Here is a 17,644-nt window from a genome sequence, read left to right on the forward strand (position 1 = left end):
AAGTGCCCTCTCGGGATCCAAAACACTAAGTAAATTCCCCTTTTAGGAGTCAAAACGCTTGCTAAAGTGCCCTCTAGGAGCTAAAATATGTGCCAAAGTACCCTTCTGGGAGCCAAAACGCCTGCTAAAGTGCTTTCTTAGGAGCCAAAATGCTACCTAAAGTGCCCTCTAAGAGGCAAGATATGTGCTAAAGTGCCCTCTAAGAGCCAAGATACGTGCTCAAGTGCCCTCCCGGGAGCCAAAACACTTAATAAAGTCACCTTTTTTGGAGTCAAAACGCTTGCCAAAGTGCCCTATAGGAGCTAAAATATGTGCTAAAGTACCCTCCCGGGAGCCAAAACGCCTGCTAAAGTGCTCTCTTAGGAGCCAAAATGCTACCTAAAGTGCCCTCTAAGAGGCAAGATATGTGCTAAAGTGCCCTCTAAGAGCCAAGATACGTGCTCAAGTGCCCTCCCCGGAGCCGAAACACTTAATAAAGTCACCTTTTTTGGAGTCAAAACGCTTGCCAAAGTGCCCTATAGGAGATAAAATATGTGCTAAAGTACCCTCCCGGGATCCAAAACGCCTGCTAAAGTGCTCTCTTAGGAGCCAAAATGCTAACTAAAGTGCCCTCTAAGAGGCAAGATTAGTGTTAAAGTGCCCTCTAAGAGCCAAGATACGTGCTCAAGTGCCCTCCCGGGAGCCAAAACACTTAATGAAGTCACCTTTTTTGGAGTCAAAACGCTTGTCAAAGTGCCCTATAGGAGCTAAAATATGTGCTAAAGTACCCTCCCGGGAGCCAAAACGCCTGCTAAAGTGCTCTCTTAGGAGCCAAAATACTTGCTAAAGCAATATATGTGCTAAAGTGCCCTCTAAGAACCAAGATACGTGCTAAAGTGCCCTCTCGGGATCCAAAGCACTAAGTAAATTCCCCTTTTAGGAGTCAAAACACTTGCTGAAGTGCCCTGTAGGAGCTAAAATATGTGCTTAAGTGCCCTCCCGGGAGCCAAAACACTTAATAAAGTCACCTTTTAGGAGTCAAAACGCTTGCTAAAGTGCCCTCTTAAGAGCCAAAATACTACCTAAAGTGCCCTCTAAGAGGCAAGATATGTGCTAAAGTGCCCTCTAAGAGCCAAGATACGTGCTCAAGTGCCCTCCCGGGAGCCAAAACACTTAATAAAGTCACCTTTTTTGGAGTCAAAACGCTTGCCAAAGTGCCCTATAGGAGCTAAAATATGTGCTAAAGTACCCTCCCGGGAGCCAAAACGCCTGCTAAAGTGCTCTCTTTGGAGCCAAAATGCTACCTAAAGTGCCCTCTAAGAGGCAAGATATGTGCTAAAGTGCCCTCTAAGAGCCAAGATACGTGCTCAAGTGCCCTCCCGGGAGCCAAAACACTTAATAAAGTCACCTTTTTTGGAGTCAAAACGCTTGCCAAAGTGCCCTATAGGAGCTAAAATATGTGCTAAAGTACCCTCCCAGGAGCCAAAACGCCTGCTAAAGTGCTCTCTTAGGAGCCAAAATGCTAACTAAAGTGCCCTCTAAGAGGCAAGATATGTGCTAAAGTGCCCTCTAAGAGCCAAGATACGTGCTCAAGTGCCCTCCTGGGAGCCAAAACACTTAATAAAGTCACCTTTTTTGGAGTCAAAACGCTTGCCAAAGTGCCCTATAGGAGCTAAAATATGCGCTAAAGTACCCTCCCGGGAGCCAAAACGCCTGCTAAAGTGCTCTCTTAGGAGCCAAAATGCTACCTAAAGTGCCCTCTAAGAGGCAAGATATGTGCTAAAGTGCCCTCCCCGGAGCCAAAACACTTAATAAAGTCACCTTTTTTGGAGTCAAAACGCTTGCCAAAGTGCCCTATAGGAGCTAAAATATGTGCTAAAGTACCCTCCCGGGAGCCAAAACGCCTGCTAAAGTGCTCTCTTAGGAGCCAAAATACTTGCTAAAGCAAGATATGTGCTAAAGTGCCCTCTAAGAACCAAGATACGTGCTAAAGTGCCCTCTCGGGATCCAAAACACTAAGTAAATTCCCCTTTTAGGAGTCAAAACACTTGCTGAAGTGCCCTGTAGGAGCTAAAATATGTGCTTAAGTGCCCTCCCGGGAGCCAAAACACTTAATAAAGTCACCTTTTAGGAGTCAAAACGCTTGCTAAAGTGCCCTCTAGGAGCTAAAATATGTGCCAAAGTACCCTTCTGGGAGCCAAAACGCCTGCTAAAGTGCTTTCTTAGGAGCCAAAATGCTACCTAAAGTGCCCTCTAAGAGGCAAGATATGTGCTAAAGTGCCCTCTAAGAGCCAAGATACGTGCTCAAGTGCCCTCCCGGGAGCCGAAACACTTAATAAAGTCACCTTTTTTGGAGTCAAAACGCTTGCCAAAGTGCCCTATAGGAGATAAAATATGTGCTAAAGTACCCTCCCGGGATCCAAAACGCCTGCTAAAGTGCTCTCTTAGGAGCCAAAATGCTAACTAAAGTGCCCTCTAAGAGGCAAGATTAGTGTTAAAGTGCCCTCTAAGAGCCAAGATACGTGCTCAAGTGCCCTCCCGGGAGCCAAAACACTTAATGAAGTCACCTTTTTTGGAGTCAAAACGCTTGTCAAAGTGCCCTATAGGAGCTAAAATATGTGCTAAAGTACCCTCCCGGGAGCCAAAACGCCTGCTAAAGTGCTCTCTTAGGAGCCAAAATACTTGCTAAAGCAATATATGTGCTAAAGTGCCCTCTAAGAACCAAGATACGTGCTAAAGTGCCCTCTCGGGATCCAAAGCACTAAGTAAATTCCCCTTTTAGGAGTCAAAACACTTGCTGAAGTGCCCTGTAGGAGCTAAAATATGTGCTTAAGTGCCCTCCCGGGAGCCAAAACACTTAATAAAGTCACCTTTTAGGAGTCAAAACGCTTGCTAAAGTGCCCTCTTAAGAGCCAAAATACTACCTAAAGTGCCCTCTAAGAGGCAAGATATGTGCTAAAGTGCCCTCTAAGAGCCAAGATACGTGCTCAAGTGCCCTCCCGGGAGCCAAAACACTTAATAAAGTCACCTTTTTTGGAGTCAAAACGCTTGCCAAAGTGCCCTATAGGAGCTAAAATATGTGCTAAAGTACCCTCCCGGGAGCCAAAACGCCTGCTAAAGTGCTCTCTTAGGAGCCAAAATGCTACCTAAAGTGCCCTCTAAGAGGCAAGATATGTGCTAAAGTGCCCTCTAAGAGCCAAGATACGTGCTCAAGTGCCCTCCCCGGAGCCGAAACACTTAATAAAGTCACCTTTTTTGGAGTCAAAACGCTTGCCAAAGTGCCCTATAGGAGATAAAATATGTGCTAAAGTACCCTCCCGGGATCCAAAACGCCTGCTAAAGTGCTCTCTTAGGAGCCAAAATGCTAACTAAAGTGCCCTCTAAGAGGCAAGATTAGTGTTAAAGTGCCCTCTAAGAGCCAAGATACGTGCTCAAGTGCCCTCCCGGGAGCCAAAACACTTAATGAAGTCACCTTTTTTGGAGTCAAAACGCTTGTCAAAGTGCCCTATAGGAGCTAAAATATGTGCTAAAGTACCCTCCCGGGAGCCAAAACGCCTGCTAAAGTGCTCTCTTAGGAGCCAAAATACTTGCTAAAGCAATATATGTGCTAAAGTGCCCTCTAAGAACCAAGATACGTGCTAAAGTGCCCTCTCGGGATCCAAAGCACTAAGTAAATTCCCCTTTTAGGAGTCAAAACACTTGCTGAAGTGCCCTGTAGGAGCTAAAATATGTGCTTAAGTGCCCTCCCGGGAGCCAAAACACTTAATAAAGTCACCTTTTAGGAGTCAAAACGCTTGCTAAAGTGCCCTCTTAAGAGCCAAAATACTACCTAAAGTGCCCTCTAAGAGGCAAGATATGTGCTAAAGTGCCCTCTAAGAGCCAAGATACGTGCTCAAGTGCCCTCCCGGGAGCCAAAACACTTAATAAAGTCACCTTTTTTGGAGTCAAAACGCTTGCCAAAGTGCCCTATAGGAGCTAAAATATGTGCTAAAGTACCCTCCCGGGAGCCAAAACGCCTGCTAAAGTGCTCTCTTTGGAGCCAAAATGCTACCTAAAGTGCCCTCTAAGAGGCAAGATATGTGCTAAAGTGCCCTCTAAGAGCCAAGATACGTGCTAAAGTGCCCTCCCGGGAGCCAAAACACTTAATAAAGTCACCTTTTTTGGAGTCAAAACGCTTGCCAAAGTGCCCTATAGGAGCTAAAATATGTGCTAAAGTACCCTCCCAGGAGCCAAAACGCCTGCTAAAGTGCTCTCTTAGGAGCCAAAATGCTAACTAAAGTGCCCTCTAAGAGGCAAGATATGTGCTAAAGTGCCCTCTAAGAGCCAAGATACGTGCTCAAGTGCCCTCCTGGGAGCCAAAACACTTAATAAAGTCACCTTTTTTGGAGTCAAAACGCTTGCCAAAGTGCCCTATAGGAGCTAAAATATGCGCTAAAGTACCCTCCCGGGAGCCAAAACGCCTGCTAAAGTGCTCTCTTAGGAGCCAAAATGCTACCTAAAGTGCCCTCTAAGAGGCAAGATATGTGCTAAAGTGCCCTCCCCGGAGCCAAAACACTTAATAAAGTCACCTTTTTTGGAGTCAAAACGCTTGCCAAAGTGCCCTATAGGAGCTAAAATATGTGCTAAAGTACCCTCCCGGGAGCCAAAACGCCTGCTAAAGTGCTCTCTTAGGAGCCAAAATACTTGCTAAAGCAAGATATGTGCTAAAGTGCCCTCTAAGAACCAAGATACGTGCTAAAGTGCCCTCTCGGGATCCAAAACACTAAGTAAATTCCCCTTTTAGGAGTCAAAACACTTGCTGAAGTGCCCTGTAGGAGCTAAAATATGTGCTTAAGTGCCCTCCCGGGAGCCAAAACACTTAATAAAGTCACCTTTTAGGAGTCAAAACGCTTGCTAAAGTGCCCTCTAGGAGCTAAAATATGTGCCAAAGTACCCTTCTGGGAGCCAAAACGCCTGCTAAAGTGCTTTCTTAGGAGCCAAAATGCTACCTAAAGTGCCCTCTAAGAGGCAAGATATGTGCTAAAGTGCCCTCTAAGAGCCAAGATACGTGCTCAAGTGCCCTCCCGGGAGCCGAAACACTTAATAAAGTCACCTTTTTTGGAGTCAAAACGCTTGCCAAAGTGCCCTATAGGAGATAAAATATGTGCTAAAGTACCCTCCCGGGATCCAAAACGCCTGCTAAAGTGCTCTCTTAGGAGCCAAAATGCTAACTAAAGTGCCCTCTAAGAGGCAAGATTAGTGTTAAAGTGCCCTCTAAGAGCCAAGATACGTGCTCAAGTGCCCTCCCGGGAGCCAAAACACTTAATGAAGTCACCTTTTTTGGAGTCAAAACGCTTGTCAAAGTGCCCTATAGGAGCTAAAATATGTGCTAAAGTACCCTCCCGGGAGCCAAAACGCCTGCTAAAGTGCTCTCTTAGGAGCCAAAATACTTGCTAAAGCAATATATGTGCTAAAGTGCCCTCTAAGAACCAAGATACGTGCTAAAGTGCCCTCTCGGGATCCAAAGCACTAAGTAAATTCCCCTTTTAGGAGTCAAAACACTTGCTGAAGTGCCCTGTAGGAGCTAAAATATGTGCTTAAGTGCCCTCCCGGGAGCCAAAACACTTAATAAAGTCACCTTTTAGGAGTCAAAACGCTTGCTAAAGTGCCCTCTTAAGAGCCAAAATACTACCTAAAGTGCCCTCTAAGAGGCAAGATATGTGCTAAAGTGCCCTCTAAGAGCCAAGATACGTGCTCAAGTGCCCTCCCGGGAGCCAAAACACTTAATAAAGTCACCTTTTTTGGAGTCAAAACGCTTGCCAAAGTGCCCTATAGGAGCTAAAATATGTGCTAAAGTACCCTCCCAGGAGCCAAAACGCCTGCTAAAGTGCTCTCTTAGGAGCCAAAATGCTAACTAAAGTGCCCTCTAAGAGGCAAGATATGTGCTAAAGTGCCCTCTAAGAGCCAAGATACGTGCTCAAGTGCCCTCCTGGGAGCCAAAACACTTAATAAAGTCACCTTTTTTGGAGTCAAAACGCTTGCCAAAGTGCCCTATAGGAGCTAAAATATGTGCTAAAGTACCCTCCCGGGAGCCAAAACGCCTGCTAAAGTGCTCTCTTAGGAGCCAAAATGCTAACTAAAGTGCCCTCTAAGAGGCAAGATTAGTGTTAAAGTGCCCTCTAAGAGCCAAGATACGTGCTCAAGTGCCCTCCCGGGAGCCAAAACACTTAATAAAGTCACCTTTTTTGGAGTCAAAACGCTTGTCAAAGTGCCCTATAGGAGCTAAAATATGTGCTAAAGTACCCTCCCGGGAGCCAAAACGCCTGCTAAAGTGCTCTCTTAGGAGCCAAAATACTTGCTAAAGCAATATATGTGCTAAAGTGCCCTCTAAGAACCAAGATACGTGCTAAAGTGCCCTCTCGGGATCCAAAACACTAAGTAAATTCCCCTTTTAGGAGTCAAAACACTTGCTGAAGTGCCCTGTAGGAGCTAAAATATGTGCTTAAGTGCCCTCCCGGGAGCCAAAACACTTAATAAAGTCACCTTTTAGGAGTCAAAACGCTTGCTAAAGTGCCCTCTTAAGAGCCAAAACACTACCTAAAGTGCCCTCTAAGAGGCAAGATATGTGCTAAAGTGCCCTCTAAGAGCCAAGATACGTGCTCAAGTGCCCTCCCGGGAGCCAAAACACTTAATAAAGTCACCTTTTTTGGAGTCAAAACGCTTGCCAAAGTGCCCTATAGGAGCTAAAATATGTGCTAAAGTACCCTCCCGGGAGCCAAAACGCCTGCTAAAGTGCTCTCTTAGGAGCCAAAATGCTAACTAAAGTGCCCCTCTAAGAGGCAAGATATGTGCTAAAGTGCCCTCTAAGAGCCAAGATACGTGCTCTAGTGCCCTCCCGGGAGCCAAAACACTTAATAAAGTCACCTTTTTTGGAGTCAAAACGCTTGCCAAAGTGCCCTATAGGAGCTAAAATATGTGCTAAAGTACCCTCCCGGGAGCCAAAACGCATGCTAAAGTGCTCTCTTAGGAGCCAAAATGCTAACTAAAGTGCCCTCTAAGAGGCAAGATTAGTGTTAAAGTGCCCTCTAAGAGGCAAGATATGTGCTAAAGTGCCCTCTAAGAGCCAAGATACGTGCTCTAGTGCCCTCCCGGGAGCCAAAACACTTAATAAAGTCACCTTTTTTGGAGTCAAAACGCTTGCCAAAGTGCCCTATAGGAGCTAAAATATGTGCTAAAGTACCCTCCCGGGAGCCAAAACGCATGCTAAAGTGCTCTCTTAGGAGCCAAAATGCTAACTAAAGTGCCCTCTAAGAGGCAAGATTAGTGTTAAAGTGCCCTCTAAGAGGCAAGATATGTGCTAAAGTGCCCTCTAAGAGCCAAGATACGTGCTCTAGTGCCCTCCCGGGAGCCAAAACACTTAATAAAGTCACCTTTTTTGGAGTCAAAACGCTTGCCAAAGTGCCCTATAGGAGCTAAAATATGTGCTAAAGTACCCTCCCGGGAGCCAAAACGCATGCTAAAGTGCTCTCTTAGGAGCCAAAATGCTAACTAAAGTGCCCTCTAAGAGGCAAGATTAGTGTTAAAGTGCCCTCTAAGAGGCAAGATATGTGCTAAAGTGCCCTCTAAGAGCCAAGATACGTGCTCTAGTGCCCTCCCGGGAGCCAAAACACTTAATAAAGTCACCTTTTTTGGAGTCAAAACGCTTGCCAAAGTGCCCTATAGGAGCTAAAATATGTGCTAAAGTACCCTCCCGGGAGCCAAAACGCATGCTAAAGTGCTCTCTTAGGAGCCAAAATGCTACCTAAAGTGCCCTCTAAGAGGCAAGATTAGTGTTAAAGTGCCCTCTAAGAGCCAAGATACATGCTAAAGTGCCCTCTCGGTAGTCAAAACAATTAATTCCCCTTTTAGGAGTCAAAACGCTTGCTAAAGTACCCTCCTGGGATCCAAAACGCCTGCTCAAGTGCACGCCTGGGAGCCAAAACACATCAAACACTGTGTGATGTTCTTTCGCATCAGAGCTACACCTTGAAAAACAATTTATGATGTCGGAATCTTTCTTGTCTGCAACACCAAGCAGAAAGGACGGCCTTTATCTACTCTGACATTTCACAACTCAGCATGCAAACACTGCAAATGGGCTTTTAATGGGACCAAAAGTAGGTGAGATGAGACTGCACTGTATGGCCCTAATGTGCAGAAGTCTGCATGCCTTGACATTTTGCTTTTGAGCCCCTCTGCCATTTGATATGACGGCCGATGATATCGCGCATCACGTCGCGTATGTCACGGCGAAACAAATGTGTGTCCGACAAAAGAATCGTCTCGTGGATTTGTCCTGCGTGCGTGTCTGACCTCCAGCCGTCGCGCTGCAAGTAGCTGAAGGCGCCGTCGACGACGCTGGCGGCGAACTGTCCGCCGGTGATGAAGAGTGTGTTGACGGTCACCAACTGGCCGCGGAGGTGCGGCGGCGAGGCCTCTGCGATGTACACGGGCACCGTCATGGAGGCGATGCCTGCGGCGTGGGGGAGGGGCGAGAGAGAGCGAGATCAAGAAGATGGCACTGGAAAAGACCTAGAAATCATTTTGACAAGAATACAAAGTTTGCAGGAGGAATCAAAGACGTGCTAATCTGCGTGTTGGTAAAAAAACAAACAGGACAGAGTGAGGGTTTATTTCTAAAGAAATGGGGAAAAAAATGGTCATTACTTTTGAATGATTAGTTCATTAGCAGCATGTTTTACAAAAAACAAAAGTCGCACTTGTTGCTAGGCAGAATTCATGGCCCAGCCACAAGTACATTTAGAGCTGCTACAAGTGGAAAAAATTATATTTTTTTAAATTTTTGCAATACAGGAAGTTTACTCGGGCTGTGAATCTTTGGGATTGATTGATTGATTGAGACTTTTATTAGTAGGTTGCACAGTGAAGTACATATTCCGTACAATTGACCACTAAATAGTAACACCCGAATAAGTTTTTCAACTTGTTTAAGTCGGGGTCCACTTAAATTGATTCAGATACAGATTAAGATTAAGATTAAAGTACCAATGATTGTCACACACACACTAGATGTGGTGAAATTTGTCCTCTGCATTTGACCCATCCCCTTGGGGAGCAGTGGGCAGCAGCGGCGGCGCGCCCGGGAATCATTTTGGTGATTTAACCCCCAACTCCAACCCTTGATGCTGAGTGCCAAGCAGGGAGGAAACGGGTCCCATTTTTATAGTCTCTGGTATGACTTGGCTGGGATTTGAACTCCAACCTACCGATCTCAGGGCGGACACTCTAACCACTAGGCCACAGATATATACTATCATCATAATACAGTCATCACACAAGATAATCACATTGAATTATTTACATTATTTACAATCAGGGTGTGTGGGGGGGGGGGGGTAGGATATGGACAGCAAGTAGTGGACATAGAGAGAGAGAGAGAGAGAGAGAGAGAGAGAGAGAGAGAGATCAGAAGGCATAAGAAAAAATATCTGCATTTGATTGTTTACATTTGATTATTAACAATCCGGGGAGGGTGTTAGTTTAGGGTTGTAGCTGCCTGGAGGTGAACTTGTATTGCGGTTTTGAAGGAGGATAGAGATGCCCTTTCTTTTATACCTGTTGGGAGCGCATTCCACATTGATGTGGCATAGAAAGAGAATGAGTTAAGACCTTTGTTAGTTCGGAATCTGGGAACCACATGATTTGATTCAATTCGATTCCTGGGGGTAACGAGGCCATTCAGAATCAATTTACGATTCAAACCGATTCTTGATTCAAAATCATGACTTTTTAATAACATTGGGGGCCAGTTCTGTGAGTAACTACATTCCTCCATGAAATAGACAAACAGCTCTGATACATTTCTATATTACTTAAAAGAGAACTGGTTTTATTTTGAAAAAAAATCTACCCAAACATTTAATAAAGTCAAATACAAATAAGGCAACACGATAAGTATCCAACACTTCTATTTTCTAAAGTAAATCTGTACAGCAGATATAAGTGGCTGGACTGGACAGATAAAAAAATAATAATAATAATAGGAAAAAAAATTAGATTTTTTTTTTAATCGGTTAGGAATTGTTACAAATAAGAATGGCAATTCATTCTAAAATCTTTATTTTTTGTGACGGCCCTAAAGTTTACGCTTCACCTTTTAGGTGATATACAGCAGAAGCCAAAAGTTTGGACACACCTTCTCATTTCAATGCGTTTTCTTTATTTTCATTGTAGATCAGGGGTCCCCAAAGTTTTTGACTCGGGGGCCGCATTGGGTTAAAACAATTTGGCCTGGGGCCGGGCTGTGTATATATATATATATATATATATATATATATATATATATATATATATATATATATATATATATATATATATATATATATATATATATATATATATATATATACATACATACATACATATATATATATATACATACATACATACATATATATATATACATACATACATACATATATACTGTATATATATTATATATATTTAGATATATATATTAGATATATATATTAGACAGATATATGTATATATATATATATATATATATATATATATATATATATATATATATATATATATATATATATATATATATATATATATATATATATATCACTTTCCGCGCGCGCGATGATGTCACGTTATCGATGAGAAAATGCATTTTTAGACAATATGATTTGCCTAAGCGGCTAGGAGACACCGTGAGTAGCAAGCGGTACAAAGTGGATAAGAAAAGACAGATTTTTATTTTATTCTATTTTTTTTTTACATTTATTTATTTATTTATTTTTATACTTGGGACTTCCCGCGGGCCTGATTTTGGACGCTGGCGGGCCAAATCCGGCCCGCGAGCCGTAGTTCGGGGACCCCTGTTGTAGATTGTCACTGAAGGCATCAAAACTATGACACCTGTGAAGTGAAAACCCTTTCAGGTGACTAACTCTTGAAGCTCATCGAGAGAATGCCAAGAGCGTGCAAAACAGTAATCAGATCAAAGGGTGGCTATTTTGAAGAAACTAGAATATAAAACATGTTTTCAGTTATTTCACCTTTTTTTGTTAAGTACATAACTCCACATGTGTTCATTCATAGTTGTGATGCCTTCAGTGACAATCTACAATGTAAATAGTCATGAAAATAAAGAAAACGCATTGAATGAGAAGGTGTGTCCAAACTTTTGGCCTGTACTGTATGTGAATCATGCTCCGTAAAACTGTTATGAAATGTGTTCTGGGATTTAAGTTTCAGATTTCAGCAACGAGCCGCCATAGAAAAGCAACAGGCACGCACACAATAATAATTTCCACACAGTTTGGTGACTTTAGAGTAGAAATCAATTTGGTTATGTACATTTTCTTTTGTTAAAATCTCATTTGTTAGCACAAATTCAAAACGATCGAAATGCTAATTTTCCTTAGCATCTCAATGGGCACGTCCATTGTAAATTAGCATTAAGCTAGTGGTGTAGGCGCCAACCTTTATTCTGTATCCTGCATTGATTTTTTTTTTTTGCTGTTAGACCGATTTAAGGTCAAATCACATCGGGTACTTTTGCTTTAGTACATCATTGAGGGTGAAGCGAGTGCTTAGTGATCACAAAGTGATTGTGACAGAATGTTCTTCTGTGACCATAGCTTTGGACCTTTGACCCGCTAAAAATCCAAGCTCAAAATAAAACCATCTTGAGGACACTGCTGAACAATCCGAAGTGCATTTTGCTCCACGTGGACGTAACACAAGACCACAGTGTTCTGCAGCTGGCTCCTGATAAGCTCTATTAATAGCCTGCTTGCCATGCACCCCCACCCTCACCATCCTCCCATCACTTCTTCTTCGTGCTTACATCCGCCCTGCCCTGACTGGCCACCGTGCCTTACGTGGCTACCTGTTGCTATGGCAACCCCCGTCTCAGGAAACCAGCCGGTCGGGCACCACGCGGTGGCAGCTTTTGGGAAGACAAATCCAATAACACACACACAGATTGGATGCTCGGAAAAGACGGCGGCGTGGGAATGCTTTACGGCTGACATCGTTATATGGGGAAGAAAAACACTTGAATCATATAAAAACACTTGAATCATTAAAGGCCGACGCCTCAAACTCACACAAAATCAAAGCTTCATTGTTTTAATATTAACTCACCTGAGGACCTGAAGCCAAATCAGATGTTGATCAAGATAAAGAGAGACCTCTGCTGATGCCATCCTGGCAAAAACACCTTGTGGATGTTTAAGGCTGAACCACTGATCGAGCTTTGTTAAGTCAATTTACATGCACACAACTTAGTGATTGCCCCCAGTTAAGGCCCAATTGTTGAAAAGCAAATGCTAAATTGGCCTCTAGGAAGACAAAACAAATGCTAAAGTGCCATAATTGGGATGGGAGCAAACTGCTAAAGTTCCCTCTTATGAGCCAAAACGCATGTTAGAGTGCCCTTTAGGGCAGGGGTGTCCAAAGTGTGGCCCGGGGGCCATTTGCGGCCCGCAGCGCAATTTTTATTGGCCCGCGACACATTCTATAGACAAGCTGAACAGGTCCCAAATTACAACGAAAAACTCAATCAATCAAATTAAAACAAAAAAATATGAACAATTAAACGGGACCAAATACCCCAAAAATGGGACCTGAAAACCAAAATGGCCGACAACCTGAGCGTCTTACTGTATGAGGTCATTGATGATTTCCGAGTGTCATGTCATGATGACAAAGTGTACAAACTTCTTGTGAGACATGATATATTTTTGAGTGTACTAAAGCCCTCAAAAAAGTTTCAGTTGACAGTATAATGACAATATTAGTAAATACAAGCTTACTTTAGAGCACAGTTAACATAAATGCAAATAAAATCATTATTAAAATAATCATGAATGATTTTTATGCTTTGTTATCTATAACACAAAGCTAAGATGTAGAAATGTTTTTCAAATGTTAGCATATGTTCACCTACGTTGTTTTAATTTGAGTATTTTTCATATAGAAAATGTATAAAAGTGGCCCTCTCATCCTTAAATTTTTCTCTATGTGGCCCTCGCTGGAAAATGTTTGGACACCTCTATTTTAGGGAGTCAAACTGTGGGCTAAACAGCCCTCTATGTAGCCAAACTGTGGGATAAACAGCCCTCTAGGGAGCCAAAGCACATGCTAAACTGCTCTCTAGGGAGCCAAAACGTGTGCTCAACTGCTCTCTTGGCAGCTAAAATGTGTGCTAAAGTGCTCTCTGGGGAGCCAAAATGTGAGCTGAAGTGTTCTCTTGGGAGCCAAAATGCATGTTAGAGTACTCTGCAGGGACCCAAACTGTGGGATAAACAGCCTTCCAAGGAGCCAAAACACATGCTCAACTGCTCTCTGTGGAGCCAAAATGTGTGCTAAAGTGCTCTGGGGAGCCAAAATGTGTACTAAAGTGCTCTCTGGGGAGACAACATTTGTGCTAAACTGCTCTCTTGGAAGCCAAAATGTGTGTTAAAGTGCTCTCTGGGGAGCCAAAATGTGTGCTAAAGTGCTCTCTGGGGAGACAAAACGTGTGTTAAAGTGCTCTCTGAGGAGACAAAATTTGTGCTAAACTGCTCTCTTGGAAGCCAAAATTTGTGTTAAAGTGCTCTATGGGGAGCCAAAATGTGTGATAAAGTGCTCTCTTGGGAGCCAAAACGTGTGTTAAAGTGCTCTCTGAGGAGACAAAATTTGTGCTAAACTGCTCTCTTGGAAGCCAAAATTTGTGTTAAAGTGCTCTCTGGGGAGCCAAAATGTGTGCTAAAGTGCTCTCTTGGAAGCCAAAACGTGTGTTAAAGTGCTCTCTGAGGAGACAAAATTTGTGCTAAACTGCTCTCTTGGAAGCCAAAATGTGTGTTAAAGTGCTCTCTGGGGAGCCAAAATGTGTGCTAAAGTGCTCTCTTGGAAGCCAAAACGTGTGTTAAAGTGCTCTCTGAGGAGACAAAATTTGTGCTAAACTGCTCTCTTGGAAGCCAAAATTTGTGTTAAAGTGCTCTATGGGGAGCCAAAATGTGTGATAAAGTGCTCTCTTGGGAGCCAAAATGTGTGCTAAATTGCTCTCTAGGGAGCCAAAATATAGGCAAAAGTGCCCTCATGGGAGACAAAATGTGTGCTAAAGTGCCCTTTTGGGAGCAAAAATACATGCAATAAGTGAAGTGAATTACATTTATATAGCGCTTTTTCTCAAGTGACTCAAAGCGCTATACATTGTGAAATCCAATATCTAAGTTATATTTAAACCAGTGTGGGTGGCACTGGGAGCAGGTAGGTAAAGTGTATTGCCCAAGGACACAACGGCAGTGACAAGGATGGCGGAAGTGGGGATCGAACCTGCAACCCTCAAGTTGTTGGCACGGCCGCTCTACCAACCGAGCTATACCACCCCAATAGGTTCCCAATAGTGCCCTCACGGGAACCAACGTGTGCTTAAGTCCTTTCTTGAAAGCCGAGATGTATGCTAAAGTGCTCTCTTGGGAGCCTAAATGTATGCTGAAGTGCTCTCTTGGGAGAATTGCGTCCTAAATTGTGCTCTAATGAGCCAAAATGCGTGGTAAAGTCCACTTTTATTGGCCAAAATGTATGCTAAAGTGCCCTCGTGGGAACCAAAACATATGCTTAAGTGTCCAATAAGAGAAATAATATGTGCTAAAGAGCCCTCCTGAGAGCCAAAACGCTTGCTAGAGTGCCCCCAAGGAGCTAAAATATGTGCTTAAGTACCCTCCTGGGGGCCAAAACACCTGCTCAAGTGCGCTCCTTGGAGTCAAAACACTTGATAAAGCGCCCTCTTAGGAGCCAAAATGCGTGCCAAAGTGCTCTCTTAGGAGCAAAAATGCGAGCTGAAGTGCCCTCTAAGAGCCAAAATACATGCTAAAGTGCCATCGTTGCAGCCAAAATCTGTTATAAAGTGCTAAAGTAGTCGTTTTATGGTGTCAACAAGTTAAACCTAATTATGTTAAATACACGTGGTACTATATGGATGTAGCCCATATTCTTTTAAGAAAATGTATTTATTTTTTAAAAACACTTTCCGGTTGTTGAAATGAGTCCATGGCATCCATTGATTAGGTGTTCAGTTTCAAACACTTTCCCTCATAGGAAAACATGTCAGTGAGGGCACACCTGCATTCAAGCAAAACCCAGCAAAATCGAACACTCATAGGTCAGATGTACTTGAAATTTCTCACATAGCTCTACAAAACACCCAATATAACGGTTTTATTTCAATGTTTCCATTTGGGTGTTTGGTCCAATCACACCAACATTTGGGACGCACCTTTGAGGGAATGACAAGCACATGTCTGCAGAATTTGATCAAGACTGGTTAAAACATGGCTGCCATTAAGCAAAATATTGTGTTGATATTGTTTAACGGTCAATAGCACTCTCCATGAATACATTAAAAAATGTAGTTAATACATGTGATCGGTATCCCTAATCGGAAAACATGCAGATACACGCACAAATTCAACAAAAACACCCACAATACCACTGTGAATGTGCTAGCTCATGTTCACTTCATCATACTTTTGCTTTATTCACCAATGCACTATTTTATATTATTAGCCTTGCACGCGTTAGTTACTGACATTTTTAGTTAATCGTTAATATCAGGGCTATCCAAAGTGCGGCCGGGAGCCTTTTACGGACTGCGGCTATTTTTTGGGACGGCCCACGGCACTTAAAAATTTTAAAAAAACATTAAAAAAGTGGAATAAAAGAACAAAAAGGTGAAATGTAACAGGAAAATGCAATGTTGACTCTAATAACACACAGCTTTTTTTCTTTAAAACTGTCATTGCTCAAAATATAATAATGAATCAAAATCAAAGTTGTTATGAATTATTGACCAATTCAAAGCTCCAATTACTTCACATCAAATATTCCACTTGGAAATATCTTTTGGCGGAAAATATTGCATATTTTGCATGTTTACGCATATTAAAAAACAACGTTTTCTTTGACAAAAAGTGCGTATAAAACAAATATTTTTTTTAAAAACCTAAGAAATAAACATTTATAATCAAATCTGAAGTTGATCCAGAGACTTAAGCGTTTAAAGTAAAGAAAAAAAAGTTTGACTCATTTTTAACACTTTTTTGAGTGGCATCCATTATTTTAGTGGGATTTGTTTTTAAAACTGTCATTGCTCCAAAAATTTAAATTAAAATCAGTGTTCTGTATTATTCCCCTAATTACTTCACAACAAATATTGCACTTTAAAAGTATTGCATATTTTGTGTTTTTGCCGCCATAAAAACAGGTTTTCTTTGACAAAAAGGACATAAAAAACATTATTATTATTATTATTATTATTATTATTATTATCATCTTACTGTATATCGACATAAAACTGCATGCTTTGATTTTTAATTGACTCGCTGGCTCTCAGGCGGATACCTCCCTGAAACCGTCCATCAGTGACGACGAGGAGGTTAGCCAGCGCCGAGCATCGAGGAAGCTAATTAGGGTTCCCGGGAAAAAAAACTATCCTGGGTGAAGAAGAAGTCATCCACTCTCCAGTGGCAGAAAGCCCATGAGTGGTGATTTGATTTAGCGGAGAGAAATGAGATATGTCCACTCGTAATCAGATTCGGCAAGATCGGTTTTGCTTGAGTCGAAACGGCGTGTGGCAGCACGGAGACAGTACAAGTAGCTTAATAGAATGTTGGATCTTTTCATGAAAGCCCTTTAAGAGAACTTGATGCAGCAGTACAAGGGTGGTGCATTCAAAGCATCAGCGTTTGTTGTTTTCCCGTACAGTTATTGAAAATTCAGCATGGGTTGGGGTGCACAAAAAAATCAATTCTCATCCGAATCGCGATTCTAAATTGATTTATAATTTTCAAAAATCGATTTAAATGTTTTTTGTTTTTTTTTAATTAATAACAATACATTGTTTAAAATAAGTTTTTAGGTCATTTCCATTCAACTTGAAGGAGCTTTGCTAATCTGTAACTTGTTTTGAAAAAGTTTAATTATAACTATCATACCAAATAATACATTGCAAGAATCGGTTTAAATCGAATCGTCACCCCAGAAGTTGGAAACGGATTGAATCGTTAGCTGCGCAAAGATTCAGACCCCCAGTACAATTCACATTTGATTTGATACATTATCAATTTCCGACACTCAATAGTACATTTCTGTGTGTTCAAATGTGTGAATAATTGTTGAGTGTTGAAAACGTTTTACACTTAGCTGGATGAAAACCAACGCTTCCCATCTAACCTGATGGAGCTTGAGAGGTGCTGCAAAGAGGAATGAGAGAAACTGCCAAAAGAAAAATGTGCCAAGCTTGTGGCATTGTATTTAAAAAGACTTGAGGCTCTAATTGTTGCCAAAGGTGCATCAACAAAGTATTGAGCAAAGGCTGGGAACACTTATGTACATGTGGTTTCTGAGTTTTTTTAGTTTTAATACATTTGTAAAGATTTTTAAATATTACATTTCTGATTTTCTATGTCAAGATGGGGTGCTGAGTGTACATTAATGAGATAATAAAATGTTTTTATTTTTTATTTCAGCAAATAGCCGCAATGACACAAAGAGTAAAACATTTTAAGTGGTGTGGATACTTTCCCAACCCACTGTACAGACATATATACAAACATATATACACGCATATATACTGTATATATATATATATATATATATATATACATATACAGTCGTGGTCAAA

The 17,644-nt window shown here is 42.0% G+C and overlaps 1 protein-coding gene across 1 annotated transcript in view; it reads right to left on the reverse strand.

Annotated features, from left to right (window-relative positions):
• Positions 1-12,008, reverse strand: part of LOC133662616 (proton myo-inositol cotransporter-like) — a 96,597-nt gene extending 84,589 nt beyond the window's left edge. The window contains exons 1-2 of the mRNA XM_062066730.1: positions 11,822-12,008; positions 8,311-8,470 (exon numbers count right to left, since the gene is read on the reverse strand). Of these exons, the coding sequence (XP_061922714.1) occupies positions 8,311-8,470; positions 11,822-12,008 (347 nt within the window). The remainder of the gene's footprint in view (positions 1-8,310; positions 8,471-11,821) is intronic.
• Positions 12,009-17,644: the final 5,636 nt, after the last annotated feature.

This window comes from Entelurus aequoreus, linkage group LG12 (genome assembly GCF_033978785.1).
Source record: "Entelurus aequoreus isolate RoL-2023_Sb linkage group LG12, RoL_Eaeq_v1.1, whole genome shotgun sequence".
Taxonomy (NCBI): Eukaryota; Metazoa; Chordata; class Actinopteri; order Syngnathiformes; family Syngnathidae; genus Entelurus; species Entelurus aequoreus.